At 28.6% G+C, this 18,261-nt stretch overlaps 2 protein-coding genes across 2 annotated transcripts; both read left to right on the top strand.

Moving 5' to 3' along the window:
* The first annotated feature begins 1,314 nt into the window (after positions 1–1,314).
* LOC112726771 ((+)-neomenthol dehydrogenase) lies at positions 1,315–3,887 on the top strand. Its single transcript, XM_025776291.2, has 5 exons — positions 1,315–1,500; positions 1,693–1,933; positions 2,448–2,522; positions 2,652–2,831; positions 3,402–3,887. Exons 1-5 carry the CDS (start codon positions 1,403–1,405, stop codon positions 3,774–3,776), a joined length of 969 nt encoding a protein of 322 aa, XP_025632076.1. The 5' UTR covers positions 1,315–1,402; the 3' UTR covers positions 3,777–3,887.
* A 3,439-nt stretch (positions 3,888–7,326) lies between these two features.
* Positions 7,327–10,701, top strand: LOC112726769 ((+)-neomenthol dehydrogenase). Its single transcript, XM_025776290.3, has 5 exons — positions 7,327–7,461; positions 8,036–8,276; positions 9,065–9,139; positions 9,414–9,590; positions 10,203–10,701. Exons 1-5 carry the CDS (start codon positions 7,442–7,444, stop codon positions 10,578–10,580), a joined length of 891 nt encoding a protein of 296 aa, XP_025632075.1. The 5' UTR covers positions 7,327–7,441; the 3' UTR covers positions 10,581–10,701.
* Positions 10,702–18,261: the final 7,560 nt, after the last annotated feature.

The raw sequence follows: 18,261 nt of genomic DNA, 5'->3' as shown, positions 1-18,261 counted from the left end.
AAATTATTAATTATACAGAGTATTATATTTAAAATTTGTGTATATAAATATTTATTTTTAAATTAAATTAAAATAAATGAATTATATTACAAAACATAATTTATTTTGACTTCTATAATATCATTTATTTGACATATAGCACTGGTTATTTGATTAACATATAAAAGATGTATAATTACAATAGGGTAAAGAGAAAGTGAAAGGAGAAGAAAAAAAAAACGAAAAAAATAAAGTAATATAATAATGGCAATAAGACGATGACATGTGTATAGAGAATAATAATAAGAGAAAGAACAGTGTTTGATATGATAAGGGGATATAATAAAAATGATAAATTAATAATTTTAAAAAATAATAAAATTTAAAAAAATTTAAAAAATTAAATATAAAATTAAAAAAATATTTTTTATCAATTGAAATCATGCATAAAGATAAAGAGTGCTTTGAATATAAATTTTTATCTCGATTTCAAATTAAATACTATTAAAAATAAATAATTAAATTTAATAACGTTTATAAATAGTTAATTTATAAATAATGTTTCTAAATTTTTATTTTCATTTTGTTACATATAATTTTTAATTGAATAATCTTGAAGCGTTGATATATTTATTTTTATAATCAATAAATCTGACAGTTTTTCAAGACTTAAAGAAGTTATTGATAAGGAGATGTATGATAAATTAAGAAGGATTTTTTTCAGATACATAATTTTTATACTCTCCTATTTTATTTATTAATTATTCTTATAGTTTGATATTTAAAAACAAAAAAATAAGCATTCTCATTTGTTCTATTTTTTTATTATTTATAAAAAAAGTGAAGGTCTCTCCATATTTAAATTTATATTTTGGCCTATCACTTAAAAAAGATGAAAATAAATATGAATATCTATGATATTTAAATAAAAATTATCTTTTATAAATAACTAATATGTATTTTTGTTACGACCTTACTTGAACAGGATCTGTTCTATAGGCTTATAGGCTCGTACATCTGTATCCTTGAGTTTTAAGGAGACAGGAACCAAAATATGTATTTTTGTTTATATATACTCTTTTTAAATTCAGAATAATAATATTATCATTATTTTTTGAATATATTTTAGTTTATAGTAATTTTAATTTTAATAAAATATAATATAAATAAAATTACATCAACATTAAAATAAAAAATTATTTATTTAATAAATTTAAAGAATAAATGGTATATTAACCAAAAAAATAAAATTAATTTCTTAAAAACAATAAAAAAATCGCCGAAGGCTAAGCTAACTTCTTAATTAACGGTTATAAAACTGAAACAAATTAATCAACTTAAAACTCGAAACAAACTATACTCAAAATTGATTGTTATCTCAGCAAACTTGTAAGAGGGAAATCATGGCAAGTGGCATACATGCATGGAAATAGTGCTCATCATATCTTCTTCTCTGATTTCTCCGTTAGAAACGAACAGTCGACAAAGCCTCAAATTAAAGATGGAACAAGCACAACAAAAGTAAAGTACAACACCATTTTCTTGTAGTATTCTTGCTGGAGACACTACCATTTTCAATGCTCTTTTTTTTATATACTTCATCCCACTTCAAACCCTATTTGATGTTAAACAGGATCTGTTTCGTTTTAGTTTTTATTTTCAGTATTTTTTTTCTAAGAAAAATAAAGTTACATTATTTTCCAAATTAATCAGATATGCAGTTGTGAGTGGAGCAAACAAAGGAATTGGAATAGAAATAGTAAGGCAATTAGCTTCAAATGGAGTGAAGGTTGTGTTGACTTCAAGAGATGAGAAGAGAGGCCTTCATGCTTTGGAAACTCTCAAAGATCTCTCTCATCTTATCCTCTTTCACCAGCTTCATGTTGCTGATCCTGCTAGTGTGGATTCTCTTGCAAATTTCATCAAATCCGAATTTGGAAAACTCCACATTTTGGTAACTTGACAAATTAAATTCCATATATATATAGCACTTTCTTTTTCTTTTTTGTTTGCATGGAAGGGGATACAAGATGAATTATGTGAAAATAAAATTTCCATGTTTGCATTTTTCTACTCAGAAATAAGTTTCGTTGATTTAGTCAACTATATATATATAAATTTTCTATTGTATGATTTGGGATTTTCTCATTTATTTTCATGTTTGTTAGTTGCATGTTAAGGATTTTTTTTTTCTTACAATTCCACTAAAAAAATGAAATTGACTAATTTGTTCTGAATGTAATAAATTAAACTTCTCGTATGAAGCTCTGCATGCTAACCAGGGTTTACTATCAAGTCATGTTTAGGGTTTATGTTATTCATTTTGGATACCAACCAGGAATGAGTTCATTGCCTTAATTAATAACCTTGACTTGGTAGCTTTCAATTGAAATGGATTCTATCTTTTTCCTTGTCATATATATTGATATTTGAATATTATTCTTGAAGAAAAGAATTGCATTTTGTAGATCAACAATGCAGGGATTGGTGGACTTGTGATTAAGGACAATGATTGGGTCCCTCAAGTGTTATTGAAAAGCAGGGTAAGAACTTTACACCCAGTTTGATTCATATTTTTTTTTTCAACATTTTCTATTTTAGAATTTAAAAAATATAAACCAAACACAAGCTAAGATGTTTTCTTAGTATATTGAATTGGGTGAAATTTTTAGGAATTATCCAATGATGTAATAGAGAAAGCCGGAATCATTCAAACATTCGAGCTAGCTGAAGAATGCTTGCAAATAAATTATTATGGTGCTAAAAGAACATCTGAAGCCCTTCTCCCTCTTCTCCAATTATCTGAATCACCAAGAATTGTGAATGTATCATCCTCCCTAGGAAAGTTAAAGGTAGGATACTCTCTTTGTTTGTGTTTTTTTAAGGTTTAATTATCTAATAATCTCTATAGTTTTACCAATTATGTGATTAGATTTTTATTGTTTAAAAATTTATAATTAGATCTTTATATTAGGTAAAAATTTGTAATTAAATCTTTACTAATGATTATTTTTCAGAAAAAAACATGCTAATGCTAAAATATCTGCTTTTAGAATATTCCATATTCATTCTACATCAAACACAAAATCAAATATTTAAAATAAAATTGATTTTTTTAAACAAAAAGTAGTTAAAAAAGACCGAATAGAAAGTTTTTATCTAATATAGAGACTCAATAATCAATACAGACTTTTAAACTATAAAGATTTAATTAAAATTTTGATGAAATTATGGAAACTAACAAAAAAATTAAACCTTAGCTTTTTTTTTAAAAAAAAAGTTAGTAGATCTTAGATTGCTTTGCTAAATTTGGTTGTTGCTCTACTAATAGGCTTATTTTATTACTTTTTATTCTCCATTACTATTTTATGATTCTGTTTTGTCACTCTTATTATTATTGCTTTCCATGTCTAATAATTCAGCGTGTGTCAAATGAATGGGCTAAAGGAATCTTGGGTGATGCTGAAAACCTTACAGAAGAGAGAGTTGATGAAGTGTTGAATGAATTTCTGAAAGATTTCAAAGAAGGGTGTTTAGAAAGAAAAGGATGGCCTAAGGTTCTTGGTGCCTATATTATCTCAAAAGCTGCAATGAATGCATATACAAGAATTGTTGCTAAAAAGTACCCTACTATATGCATCAATAGTGTGTGTCCAGGTTATGTTAAAACTGATATAACTGCCAATACTGGATTTTTAACGGCAGAAGAAGGTGCTGCTAGTCCTGTCAAATTAGCATTGCTTTCAAATGCCTCTTCTGGCCTTTTCTATTCTCAGAATGAAGTTTCTTCATTCTAATCCAATTGAGTTGGGTTATGTATGCATTCTCATTTTCTTGTACCATTGAATATGGGGTATGACATCCAAATCTACAAACATAAGTCTCGTATTTCATAATTCAATTGCGAAGATCATGACATCCAAATCTACAAACATAAGTCTCGTAATGAATCTTCGTGTGCAACTACTTATTATTAGTATACTAATAAGACTATTATGAATATGAGAAGGGATAGGGAAACAATGATGATTGTAAACAATGACGTTGGGGGCTGGTTGGCGATCAAGCGATGGCTTGAAGAACCTAGGAGGTGACGATGATGTCCGACGCCAGCGAAAGGGGCTAGTTGGTGAGGCGGCGACGGCAGACGGTTTGGTAAATTAGTTGGTGCTTTGGTAAATTAGGGTATAATGAATAGTTAAAAATTTTTACATTACTGAAGGGAGATTTTTGCTTGGGTATTTTGGGTGGAGTGATTTTTTTTTTAACTTCATTTTGTCAAATTTTCAGTCTACTGTTTACGTTGTTCATAAATTCCATAAATTCTATTGTCTATCTAACCAATTTTTTTTTTGGTGACTCTACTTAGCGGAATTGTTATGAATAAAAGAAATTAGGTGATTTTTAGCCAACCTTTTTATAAACAGAGGTAGTTACTCTCTATGATGTATTCAATTGTCTTTAGTAGAATTTAATTGTGTCACTATAATTAATTAACATTAACCATCTCTTCCTCCTTACTTTTAAAAATTAAATAACTCAACTATAGTGAAACTTTTTTTCAAATTAAAAGAATTTCCAAATAAGTGTCAATTTGTAATTTTTAAATTTTATTTTTTAAATCATCCAATTTATAAATTAGTTTTGACCAAAAAAAAAAAAAAACAAACAGTAAAAATAATGGTGTATATGCATTGCTACTGTATAATCCTGCATGAGGCTCATAAAAATATTTTGAAATTTAATAATGTTATCTTAATTGATTATGCTTAATATAGTAGAATTTAAGTTGGATATATGTTGATGTGGTGTTCTATTAGTATACTTTTTATGTTTAACAGTTTTTTTGTATTCTCTCACCTGATATGAATTTACTCATTTTAAAAATTTAAGTTGATAAGAAAAAGTAACACTAATAATATATATCTAATATTTCTCTTTAAGTAAGAATCTCTTTTTTGGATTTGCTTGATTTGCTATTTTTTTTTTTACTTTATTAAAATTCACTAAATATCGAACTCTTGAACTTTCCAACACGTACCTTCACACTCTTGACACAATCATCTAACTTCTGTACATATATAAACTAATGCTGTAATAATCCCAATTCAATTTTTGTAAACCTGTTCACCTTCAATAGACACTGCTGAATAGCTTTCTTCTCTTCTTCACTCCTCTCTTTGTTCTCTCTGCTCTTCTACCAGCTTTCACTGCACTTTGATTTCTCTTATTCACCAAGTCATTGATCCCTTACACACCCCTATATAGGGGTGTCCATGGATCAGATCGTATCCGCAGATTCGCTGTAAATATCCGCAGATCCGCGGTAAATATCCGCATCCGATCCGAAAATTGCGAATACGATCTGATCCGCAAATTGATCGGATTGGATCGGATCCGATCTGTACCGGATCGGATCGGATCCAATCCGCACCCTTTGCGGATCGGATGGCGGATATCTGCTCTACAACCACGTATCCGATCTGCGGATCCGCAGATCCGCACAATAATAATTAAAAAATAAATAAATATATATGTTTGGTATTATATTTACTTGTTTGTATGTTTTAGTTAGTAATTATTATTCATATATTGTATTATTTTATTTTTGTTATTTAGAGAGAGTTTGATTAAAAATATTTTAGGAATAAATAAGTTTAAAAGTATGAAAGAAATATTTTTATCGAATTCTTTTACATAGAAATATGATTAAAAAGAGAAGGTTTAATTATGCGGATATATCCGATATCCGATATCCGATCCGCAAATGTGCGGATCAGATCGGATCCGGCACTAAAAAGTGCGGATATCATATCTGATCCGATCCGATGGAAATTGTGCGGATGTAATCAAATTTTCGGCCATATCCAATCCGATCCGATCCGGGGACACCCTACCCAGATATATGAAACTGGTGAGTGACAACTATCCAAAAAAACAAAAAAAAAGAGAACAATATCCAGAATAAATGGATTTACAAGGAGAGCACAACCTTTGTAATTAGGAGATTACAATTTACAAGGGATGCAAATGTTTCAATTTCTCTTATCCCATGTTTTTCCTTTTCAGCATATGCTTCCTTATCTTTTTCATTTTGTTTTTTGTATTTTGAACTTTTTAACCCTTTTGATTTTTTGTTTGTGATAACAATTTGGTAAAATTACGAAATGAGTCTTTTTGAAAATTATTATAATTTGTAAAATAAATTTTACCATAGTTTAGTGATTTAGTTTTTAAAATTAAAATTAAAATTAACATTAATCAATAAGTATAATAACACAATTAAATTTTATCAATAACAATTTAATAATTAAATATGTTATAGGGAGTAGAGTTGGCTAAATTATTACCACATATGTTGTGTAGTTGTGTGGAACATCAGATGTAAAGTATCATTTATTATTTTTTGTGATGTGAATCAGCTTCCTCTGTTTTTGGTAGATGAATTGATTCTTGGGTATACTTTTAGGTTGCCAACTTTGCTATGGCTAATCCAAATTGAATTATGCACGTGACTATGACTATGACTATGTGGAACCATGCTTAAGCCATACCGAGTCACTCTCCACTAATTTGAGGATGGAGACTAATCTACCACCTGTCATTGTTGAATGCATGAATTTGAACTCTATAATAATAATAATAATAATAATAATAATAATAATAATGTTGTGCTCCTCATCCCCTTTCAAATGCAGGCATGTGCTCTCTGAGCGTCTGTTTTTTTGTTTCTTTCACTTTGCATTAAATTAATGGTTTAATTTGATTTCACACTTTATACATGCCACCAATGATTATTATTATTATTTTAAATATTGAAAAATTAAAGAAAATAAAAATTTGTCAATCTTACTATAAAAAGTAGTGTTAATATTGATATTTTAAACACATAATTTCAAAATTTTTTGAAAAGATAATATTTTATAATGTCATACATCTAAAATTTAAAATTATTAAAATATATCTTTTAAAAAAATAACTAAATCCAAACAAGACAAATATAATTTCTCAACCCGATATTTACCGTTGACAAGTCAGCCATCGGTCACAGTCACTCCGTTTTGATTTCTTGATAGATATATATTTTAAAATTATATTATTATTTATATAACATATCTATATTATTATCTTATAAAAATATATATTTTTTATAATTAAAATTATTAGAATATTCATATTCCAGAAACATTTGAAATTCTTACTAAAGTATATACATTAGGAAAAATTTTAAGTATACTAAAAATATCGGTGTTCCAGTTATTTTAACAGTTGATTTCAATTAATATATTATATATATTTTTTATAATTTAAATCAACGATTAAAAGTTAAAACAACTGAAATACCATATTTCCAATACACTTGAAACTCTTCCAATACATTCAGCTGTATGTGCTATATATAGATAGCTAAGGCAAAGCCTTGTTCTCTCTCTGTGAACTGCTCAAAGCTCATCAAACTAAGATGGAAGATTCTTCACAAAGGTAAAGTTAATCTAGCTTCAAACTTCCAACACCATATATATATACAGTTAATAATATCTTACATTTCCAACTTTCTTCACTCTGAATGTTTATTATTATTATTATTATTATTATTATTATTATTATTATTATTATTATTAAGGTAAAATGTATTTTTTGTTCTTAAAGTTTGGTAAAAGTTTTAAAAATATTCCTAAGTTTTATTTTGTTTTAATTTTATCCTAAAAATTTTCGATTTGCATCAAATATACTCTTGACAGCTAAATTTTCAAAAAATTTAAGATCAATCTAACAATAATACATGAAAATTATGTTTGATTTACTTGTGTTGAGGGGTTATTATTATGAAATTGTTGTTGAATCGGTCTTAAATTTTTTGAAAAAATTAGCCGTGAGGAGTATAGTTGATGCAAATCGAAAACTTTTAGGACAAAATTAAAACAAAATAAAACTTAGAAGTATTTTTAAAATTTTTATCAAACTTCAGGAACAAAAAAAATATTTTACTCTTATTATTATTATTATTATTATTATTATTATTGGTGTAAAGTAATTTGAGTTAGTTGATAAGCAGGTATGCAGTTGTGACCGGAGCAAATAAAGGAATTGGATTAGAAATAGTAAGGCAATTGGCTTCAAATGGAGTGAAGGTTGTGTTGACTTCAAGAGATGAAAAGAGAGGCCTTCATGCATTGGAGACACTCAAAGATCTCTCTGATTTTGTGCTTTTTCACCAGCTTGATGTTGCTGATCCTGCAAGTGTTGCTTCTCTTGCAGATTTCATCAAATCCAAATTTGGCAAACTTGATATTCTGGTAATAACATGGCTACTTTGATTTTAAGTCTTTCTTTTTCTAACTAAAAAAAAAAAAACAGTTTTCTATAATGATATGATTAGAACGGTAGATAAAAAGAGCTAATCATTAAATCAGTCATTTATATATTTTATGACTACTACTCACTAAATATAAATTAATAGGAAGAAATATAAGAATAGAGCTAGCTAGATTAAAATTTGAAAAACGATTAAAAAATAATTTTATAATAAAAAATTAAAATAAAACTTTTAAAAGAGAGCTAAACCAAAATTTATAATTATTTATATAAAAAAGAATTAAAGTACACAGGTGGGAACATAGATAAGAAATGTGATGTGAAACGCATCTTCCTTGCAATAATTTAGGTAGATATGGCTTGATGGTCTTCCCTACTTTACTAATAATCAACTTGTCTGCGATCCACACGACTTTACTTTAATTTTAGTAATTAAAATTTATTAAAAATTGAAATATTTGGCTAAAAATTTTGTATTATTATTTTTTTATTTTATAAGATATAGATCTAATTGAATAGAGTTGTAACAATCTGATTGGTCACGGCAGCAGCTGTGGATCCCATTCTTGCTGCCAAATCTGAATGATTTTTGCTTTGGATTCGTTTTGTTAGGAGTGTTTCGTGAGACGAATAATTGAAAGTTGAAAAAAAAAATTTCTACATTAGGCAAGGTTCAATATCTGTAATAATTGATGGTGTTGATACCTTTCAATTTCTCATGTTAATGATGCTGGGATATTTCTTCAAGAAAAAAAGTTGCATTTTGTAGGTTAACAATGCAGGGGTTAGTGGAGTTGTGATTAAAGACACTGATTTACTCCCTTCATTAATAATGAAAGGCGAGGTAAGCACGCATATCAAATTATGAAGCGTCTCTCTCTCTCTCATTTTTTTAACGGTAATGTTAAAGAGATAAAAAAAAATATTTTATTTAATATTTATTAATTATTGTTAAAATTAATAAATATTAAATAAAATAATTTTAATTATTTTTAGTTTATTTTTTTTGTTTATTAAACATTTTTTTTCTAATAAACAAATTAAATATTACAGCTTCAAGTATAATGTTTGATTATGATTATTATTGAGTTATTATTAATATTATTCTTTATTTGTAGGAATTATCTGAGGATGAAATAGAAAAGACAAGGAGTCAAACATATGAATTAGCACAAGATTGTTTTCAAATAAATTATTATGGTGCTAAAAGAACTTCCGAATCTCTTCTTTCCCTGCTCCAGTTATCTGATTCACCAAAAATCGTGAATGTATCATCTTTTTTGGGAAAGTTAAAGGTACGTTTATTACCTATTAATTTAAGTTATTAAATATTTTTAAATTACTTTTTCTTTGTTTAAATTTTGTATAACTTGTGAGTAAATCAAAATCATTTAGAACAAAAAGGTACTATGAGAGAGTAGCGCACAAAAGCTTATGCATAATTTTTTTAAAAAAAACCATTAATTTTAGAATTTGATTTTGATGCATTATCAGAAAAAAATTGTTTTACACGTATATCCAATTACATAACGTCATATTAGTAAAAATAATTACTTTTTATATTGATCTCATGAATAGTCATATAAGAGAACGGTTGTGATTGTACGACAGTATAAAGTGTATTAAAATTAAACTCTTAATTTTATTATATATAATTCATAAAAAATACATTTTTGTTATTTAGATAAATTTAAATCTAAAATTTCTTAGTTAGAATATAAAGTACTTATTGTTTTAATTAATATCATATTCATTATTATTATTATTATTATTATTATTATTATTATTATTATTATTATTATTATTATTATTATTATTATTTAATAAATAAAAGAGTGGTTTTCTTCATATAGTTGTATATGTTATATCATGACCTGATATTATATTTTTCTTTTTTCTAAATTTAGTGTGTATTAAATGAATGGGCTAAAGGGGTGTTCAATGACGCTGATAACCTTACAGAAGAGAAAATAGATATGGTATTGAATGAGTTTCTAAAAGATTTCAAAGAAGGGAGATTAGAAAGCAAAGGATGGCCTAAGGCTGCTAGTGCTTACATTCTCTCGAAAGCTGCTTTGAATGCATATACAAGAATTCTTGCTAAGAAGTTCCCTACATTTTGCATCAATAGTGTGTGTCCTGGTTATGTTAAAACTGATATGACTGCAAATACTGGCTTCATAACTGTGGAAGAAGGTGCTGCTAGTCCTGTGAGGTTGGCACTACTTCCAAATGGTAGTCCTTCTGGCTTCTTTTATGATCGGAGTCAAATCTCTTTCTATTAATTCAAGCTATTATGGACTTTTAATTTTATGTCTTTGGATTAATAATATTGATACAAATAAGAAAGAATAGAGGGAATGTAATATTATATATGCATTGCTGTAATAACTTATGCTTGTGTGATATTGTTATGTAGGTATTTTAAGATTTCAACCAACACAAAAATTGCTTCATTCATGACATTAATTACATGATATGTTGTGTATTCTTAATAAAGTAATGGGACAATTAAGAATAACTATCAATCATATAGCGTTTTGTAAAAATTAGAAATAATTCTGATTTTTTATTATATTTTTAATTTGATAATAGTAAAAGATGAATCTGTCGTAAATTTAAATTTTATTTAAAAATTATTCATTAATTAATATTAAATTGCTATATATATAAGATAGAAAACATCAAATTGCAGACACTTATTTTCACGAATAAATGAATTGATTACTCGACTAACTTAATTAATTTAGTTAAGTTAATTGTGGCGTTTAATGGTAATGGTGATAGTAGCCATAGTTTAATTTTTGTCGTAAAAAATACATAATTTGAAAAAAAAAAAACTTATGATATTATATTATTCATTGTTGATATAATTAAGAGAGAAAAAAAATATAAAAAACCAACTAGAATATCAACTAACCATAATGATGTGTATATTTATGTCTGATCCGATCCTATACAACACAAAGATTCCTTCTTTGTTATTACCGGAACCTTTAGACTGGTGTAGAGTTTAGGGTTGCATTCCTTAGATTCTGGTAGATGACTGGTGTCTTTAACATAAACGATAGTAAAAAAAAAGTATAACCTTCAGTTTTTGCTTTTTTAAAATTTAGAACATGAATTAATTCCGTGAATAGTTTAGGCCAGCGTAATTTTCTATTTCATCGGAAGATTAGACGATGCATAAACAAACATAAATTTTAACTTTTAAAATATATTTATTTATAAAAGACAAAATTAAAGTTAAGAAAATATAAAAATAAAAAACTCACACTATGTTAGTCCCAAGATCATTCATTTACATAAATAACGCTATCAAATTTTTTATCTCTCAATCTCACTAATACTTATATAAAATAATAAAAATAAGAATTTTAGATAATCATATTTTCTCATTTCAAGAAATACACATATTACAAAACTATAATACCACCTATTTATAGATGTTTATAGGCGGTGATTTCATATTATATTTGTAACTAAAGTACTTTCTAACATAATAAACTATCTTAAGTGTTGGCGGCAGGAAGTTTATGGATATATCACTTGCATGCCTTCTTCAATTTGAACTCTAGTTCTTTTGACTTTTTCACACTTTTCAGCACATATATTTAGACTATTAATCATATTCAAAAAAAATTAATCATATTGCTCTTGACTCATATATTCTAGTTGTTTCTTGATTTTTGTATTTATGCAACTCTAGCTATTTGCTTATTTAGTCATCATTCATGGTAATTCCAATGGCAGTGATATAGTGCAAGTTGATTTAATTATCAAATATTGCTTCTCTTAAATTAAGTTTGTAGAATTAATCATTTCAAACATCTTCTTCAACTTGTAAAATAATTATGTTTTTAATGGCTTTGTAAATATACCTGCAATTTGTTCTTCAATTGGACAGTACTCGATTACAACTTTTTTTTTTATTTACCTAACTCTCTAATTTTATGAACCCGAATATCAATATGCTTCGATCTTCCATGAAATACTAAATTTTTGTAAAGTGCAATAGCTGACTTGTTATCGCAAAATATTATTGTTGGAGTACTTTGTTTCTCGTTCAATTCTTCAAGAATTCTTCTTAGCCAAACTACTTGTGTTGCACAACTTGTTGCTGCTATATATTCTGCTTCTGCTGTAGAAAGTGTTACTACTGGTTATTTCTTTGATGACCATAAAATTACACCGGAACCAAGATGAAATACAAACCCTGAAATACTTTTTCTTGTTTCTATATCTCCGACCCAATCACCATCCGCGTAACCAACAAGATTCACTTTAGTAGTATTTTCATAATAAATTCCATCATTTAAAGTACCTTTGATATATCGAAGAATTCTTTTTGCCGCTTGCAAATGGTTGGTACAAGGCTCCTCCATAAATCTGCTAAGTAAACCAACTCCAAACACAATATCTGGTCTGGTTGCAATTAAGTATCTCAGACTTCCAATCAAGTTTTTGTAGTGTGTGGAATTTACTGCTCTTCCTTTATCTTCTCTCAATAACTTGAACTTCTCTTCGACTGGAGTTAGAACTGGCTTTGAATGTTCCATCTGAAATTTCTTCAAAATATCATTTGCATATTTTCTTTGAGAAATGAAAATTCCATAATCTTTTTGAAGAACTTCGATGCCAAGAAAATAAGACATGAAGCCCATATCTGTCATTTCAAAGTGCTTTATCATAGCCTCCCTGAATTCTGTAATTATTTTCAAATTGTTGCCAGTAAAGATCAAATCATCAACATAAAGACACACGATCAAGATATCTCCATTTTCAACAAACTTGATATAAAGAGTATGTTCAAATGGACATCTTTTGAAACCATTTTGAGTGAAATAAGAATCAATCTTCTTATACCATGTTCTTGGTACTTGCTTTAACCTGTACAAGGCTTTCTTCAACTTGTAAATTTTATCTTCTTCTCCAGAAACTTCATATCCTGCAGGTTACTCAACATACACTTCTTCTTCTAAAGTGCCATTTAGAAATACTGATTTAACATCCATCTGATGTATCTTCCACTTATTTTGGGTCGAAAGTAAAATAATCAATACGAATAGTATCTAATCTAACAACAGGAGCAAATACTTCAAAGTAGTTGATACCTGGCTTTTATTTGTATCTCTTAGCAACTAATCTTGCTTTGAAATGATCAACTTCACCACTGGGTTTGTACTTAGTCTTGTAAACCCACTTTACTCCAATCGGCTTCTTATCTGTTGGTAAATCTGTTAACTCCCATGTGTCATTCTTCTCAATGGCATGAATCTCCTCATCTATTGCTTTCTTCCAATTATTGTCTTTAGAGGCTTCTTCAAAGTTCAACGGCTCACAATTTGAAAATAGAACAAAATTTATGATTTCTTCATCAGACGGATCGTTGTCATTGCCAGCTTCATAATCTGCTAATCTAGCAGGCAGTCTCCGCTCTCTTTGAGGTCTTCTAGATGATTCTGGTTATTTGGTTGCGTCCGGTTGTCTTTCTTTTTCATCATCACATGTATTTGAAATTACAATCGGTTGCTTTTCTATCTTTGTGTCCCAGTCCCACATGGCTTTCTCGTCAAACGTCACGTCTCTACTGATGATTACTTTCTTTGTTTCTTGATTGTACAACTTGTATGCTTTTGAGTTTATGCTATAGCCGATAAAGATACACTTCTCGCCTTTGTCATCTAACTTCTTCCTTAATTGATCTGGTATGTGGGCATAATTAATACACCCAAAGACTCTGAAATGATGAATGGGAGACCACTTTCCACTCCAAGCTTTCTCTAGAGTTTTATCACGAACATTTTTTGTTAGACACCTGTTTAAAATATGAACTTCTGTTGTGACTGCTTCTGTCCAAAACTCTTTAGGCATTTGTTTTGACTTGAGCATGCATCTGACCATATCCATGATGGTTCTATTCTTTCTTTCAGCAACTCTATTTTGTTGAGGAGTGTATCTAGTTACTAGTTGGTATTGAATTCCACGTTGCTTAAATTAATCTGAACACGCAAGATATTCTGTTCTTCTGTCTATTCTAAGAATTTAATTTTACAGCCACTTTATTTTTTGACAAATGCCTTGAATGCCTTAAAGACATCATATGCTTCTGATTTCTGCTTCAGAAAGTATACCCATATATATCTACTAAAATCATCAATAAAAGTGATAAAGTACCTGCTACCACCATTACTTGGAACTTCTATAGAACAGAGATCTGAATGCATAATTTCCAAGTAATTTTCTGGCTCTCCATGACTTTTCTGTAGGGAATGGATCTCTGTGCTTCTTTTTCAGTTGACAAATCTCACAAACACAATTGGGAATATGAACCCGTGGTAGACAAAAAACAAGTCCTTTTCTTTATAGGTAGTTTAGGCCAGAAAAATAAAAATGTCCAAACCGCATGTGCCACAACCAGTTATCATCAAGTATCAGAGAACTCATATAAGAGGGATTAACATGTTGAATTTTTAATGGAAACATTCTGTTTGAAGTCATCTTTGCTTTATCTATGAACCTTCCATTGTTGTCAAACACAGTACAATATCTATGATAAGTTATCATCTTATATCTCTTCTCAGATAATTGCCACATACTCAGTAAATTGTAATCAAGTTCAGGAGCATAGAAAATATCAGAAATATAACTCAGAGATCCATCCTTCAATCTAATTGGGATCTTTGTACTATTACCAAACTTCAATAATAGTTTAATTGAATCATCTAATGAAGAAAATAGCTCCTTTCTACCAGACATATGATTACTACAAGCATTATCCAAGTACTATATATTTTCACCTTCAGCACATGAATTACTTGTAAAAAATAAAGTCTGAGTACCCAGATTATCATCAGTATTTTAATGCTGATTTTCTGCAACGCGTGCTTGATTGTTATTCACTATTTTGAATCTATAATCTGCTACTTTGTGTCCATACTTTTCACAACAAAAACAGTTGAAATTGGTTCTTTATTGATAAAAATTGCCTCGACCTCTTCTTCTGTTGACAGGCTTGAAATTCGTTCCACTTCTTCCTTGATTAGGTGGTGCAAAATTATTGTAACTTTCTTGGTTGTAATTGCCATGACCTCTACCTCTGTTACTTTCTCTGCCTCTACTTTGAAAATCAAAACCATGACCTCGTCCTTCTTGTGTACGGCTTGATTCTGCAACATTGTTTAAATTCACTCGGCTTTTCAGGGCTTTCTCGGTTGATTTTTCTGACTTCTCTAATATTCTGCTGATGTGGCTTTCCATGGTTCCTTGCAACTCTGCAATCGTCATGGTATCCATATCGTTTGACTCTAGTATCGTAGTCACCACATGGTCATACTTCATCGGCATGGTGCGAAGAATTTTCTCCACCACTTTGCTATCGGGCATATCTTCTCCATAGACTCTCATCTTATTTACAAAATCTGTGACACGAGTAAAATATTACTCAACAGTTTCTGAGCTAGACATCTTGTATCTTTCATATTCTCTTCTCAAAGACTGTAGTTTTGCTTTCTGAACTTTATCTACACCTTTATATGACAACTTCAACGTGTTCCATACTTCTTTTGCACTTTTGGCATTTGTTATTTTGCCAAACACAGTATAATCTACACCTTGATGAATTTGAGATAGCGCCAATTGATCTCTACTCTGTTGGGCAGCATCTGCTCCTTCTTGCAAACCTGGTTCAATGAAATTCCATAGGTTCTAGGCCTTCAAATAGGTAGACATCAAAGTCTCCCAATAACTATAATCGAGTTTTCCATCTAACTTGGGATCGAACCACACAATATTAAAAGTGTTTGCCATACCGACTCTATGAATCAACAACTATGTGAGAACTCTCCCACACCTTACAAACTCTCAAACACCAGACATTAGATTAACCAGTTCTGATACCAAATGAAAGTAAAATACCCACACTATGTTGGCCCCAAAATCACTCACTCACATAAATAATACTATCAAATTTTTCATCTCTCAAACTCACCAATACTCATATAAAATAATAAAAAGAAGAACTTCACATAATCATATTTTTTCATTTCAAGAAAAACACTCATTACAAAACTATGATACCACCTATTTATAGATGTTTATAGGCTGTGATTTTATATTACACTTGTAACTAAAGTACTTTCTAACATAATAAACTATCTTAAGTGTTGGCGACAGAAAGTTTGTGGATATATCACTTGCATGCCTTCTTCAATTTGAATTCTAATTCTTTTGACTTTTTCACACTTTTCAGCACATATATTTGGACTATTAATCATGTTGCTCTGGACTCATATATTCTAGTTGTTTCTTAATTCTTGTATCCATACAACTCTAACTATTTGCTTATTTAGTCATCATTCATGATAATTTCAATGGCGATAATATAGTGCAAGTTGATTTAATTATAATTATCAAACAAAATAGCTAATTTAACATTCACATGCCTTCTTAAAGAACAATTTCAACAATAGGTATTACTCAGGTAAGAAATATGTAACTAAGTATCTATAAAAAAGTTATGCTAGACACACATTCATTCATTTAGAGTTTAATTAAAAAATTAATTTTTTTTCGGTTAATCTTAGTAACTTTTTTAAATTAATTTTTTATTTTAAATTTTAAATTTTAAATTATTAATTTTAATTCTAAACTTTAACTCCTCTAAAAATAAAAATAAAAATATTATAATAAAAAATTAAGTATATAACTAATTAAAAATTAATTCTCTAAACTTATTCATTCATTTGAGTTATACACTTATTCATAACGCAATATCGACTCATCAATTATTTATCATCGATTAAATGTGGATTCAGTTAAATTCATTCCAATTCAATAATAAATTATAAACATTAAATGATGGTGTATCATAAAAAAGGAAAAGTAAAATTAAAAACGGTCCCGCTACGTTACCAACAACATTTCTACCAACTTCTACCAACTCTTATTTATAATTGTGTTTAATGGAAGTGTCTTCGTGGATGTGTCTAATAAAAATGTCTTTTTTATGGCTATATTTAATAAAAGTGTCTTTATCGATATATTTTTTGGATGTGTCTCTTTATATATATATTTAAAATATAATAATTAATTATTGTTGGTAATAAGTTGGCAGATAATATGTTGGTACCCTATACTTTTCCAATTAAAAATAAGCAAACTTTATGCAATTAATAATTAATAATTTTATATTTTTAAAAAATAAAATTTAAATAATTGTTAATTAATAAAAATTTAAAAAATTAGGATTCTAATTACCGTGTCCCCCATTTTTTTTACGGTACCGTGTTTTTGTTCAATTGCCCACGCGACCCCCTATCCTCAGACCATCGGACACTGACATCTACCCCATCTGCATCTCTGTCCATATATGTATATAACACCCTACCTCACAAAGATTTACGCTTAAGTCGTAAAATAGAAATGGTAAGGTATTGCGACCACTAAAATAATATATATATATATATATATATATATATATATATATATATATATATATATATATATATATAAAATAATCGAAAGAATGTAATATACGAGGAGCTATGAAGGAATAATTAAATCAAAATCGTAAAATTAAAAGCACAACGCTCGAGAATAAGGTTTATTTGCGTATGAAGAAAGCTTAGGTATATATATATATATATACAAGGAGAGCAGAGAGTCAATGAGACAAATATTCAAGCTCCGAACTCAAAATACATAACAGAAATCTTAGTTCTCCATAAACCTCTATGAAGTACAAAAGTAAAACAAGTCTATAGGAGAGTTCTATACATATCCCAAAAGATCCACTTCGCTGCAGAGGCTCCAGACGCCTAATGAGGTGCCTCACGTGAGCTCACGTGTCAGTTAAATCTGCAGAACTCGACACATCCGGTAGCTAACCTGGATATGGTCTCTAGGTTGCGCATCCCCAAGAGGAACTTTAATGAAGGAGAGTACCTTTCCATCTTCTCCTGGAGG

This window comes from Arachis hypogaea, chromosome 12 (genome assembly GCF_003086295.3).
Source record: "Arachis hypogaea cultivar Tifrunner chromosome 12, arahy.Tifrunner.gnm2.J5K5, whole genome shotgun sequence".
Taxonomy (NCBI): domain Eukaryota; kingdom Viridiplantae; phylum Streptophyta; class Magnoliopsida; order Fabales; family Fabaceae; genus Arachis; species Arachis hypogaea.
Note: the sequence above shows the minus strand (reverse complement) of the source record. Positions and strands in the feature narration are given on the sequence as shown.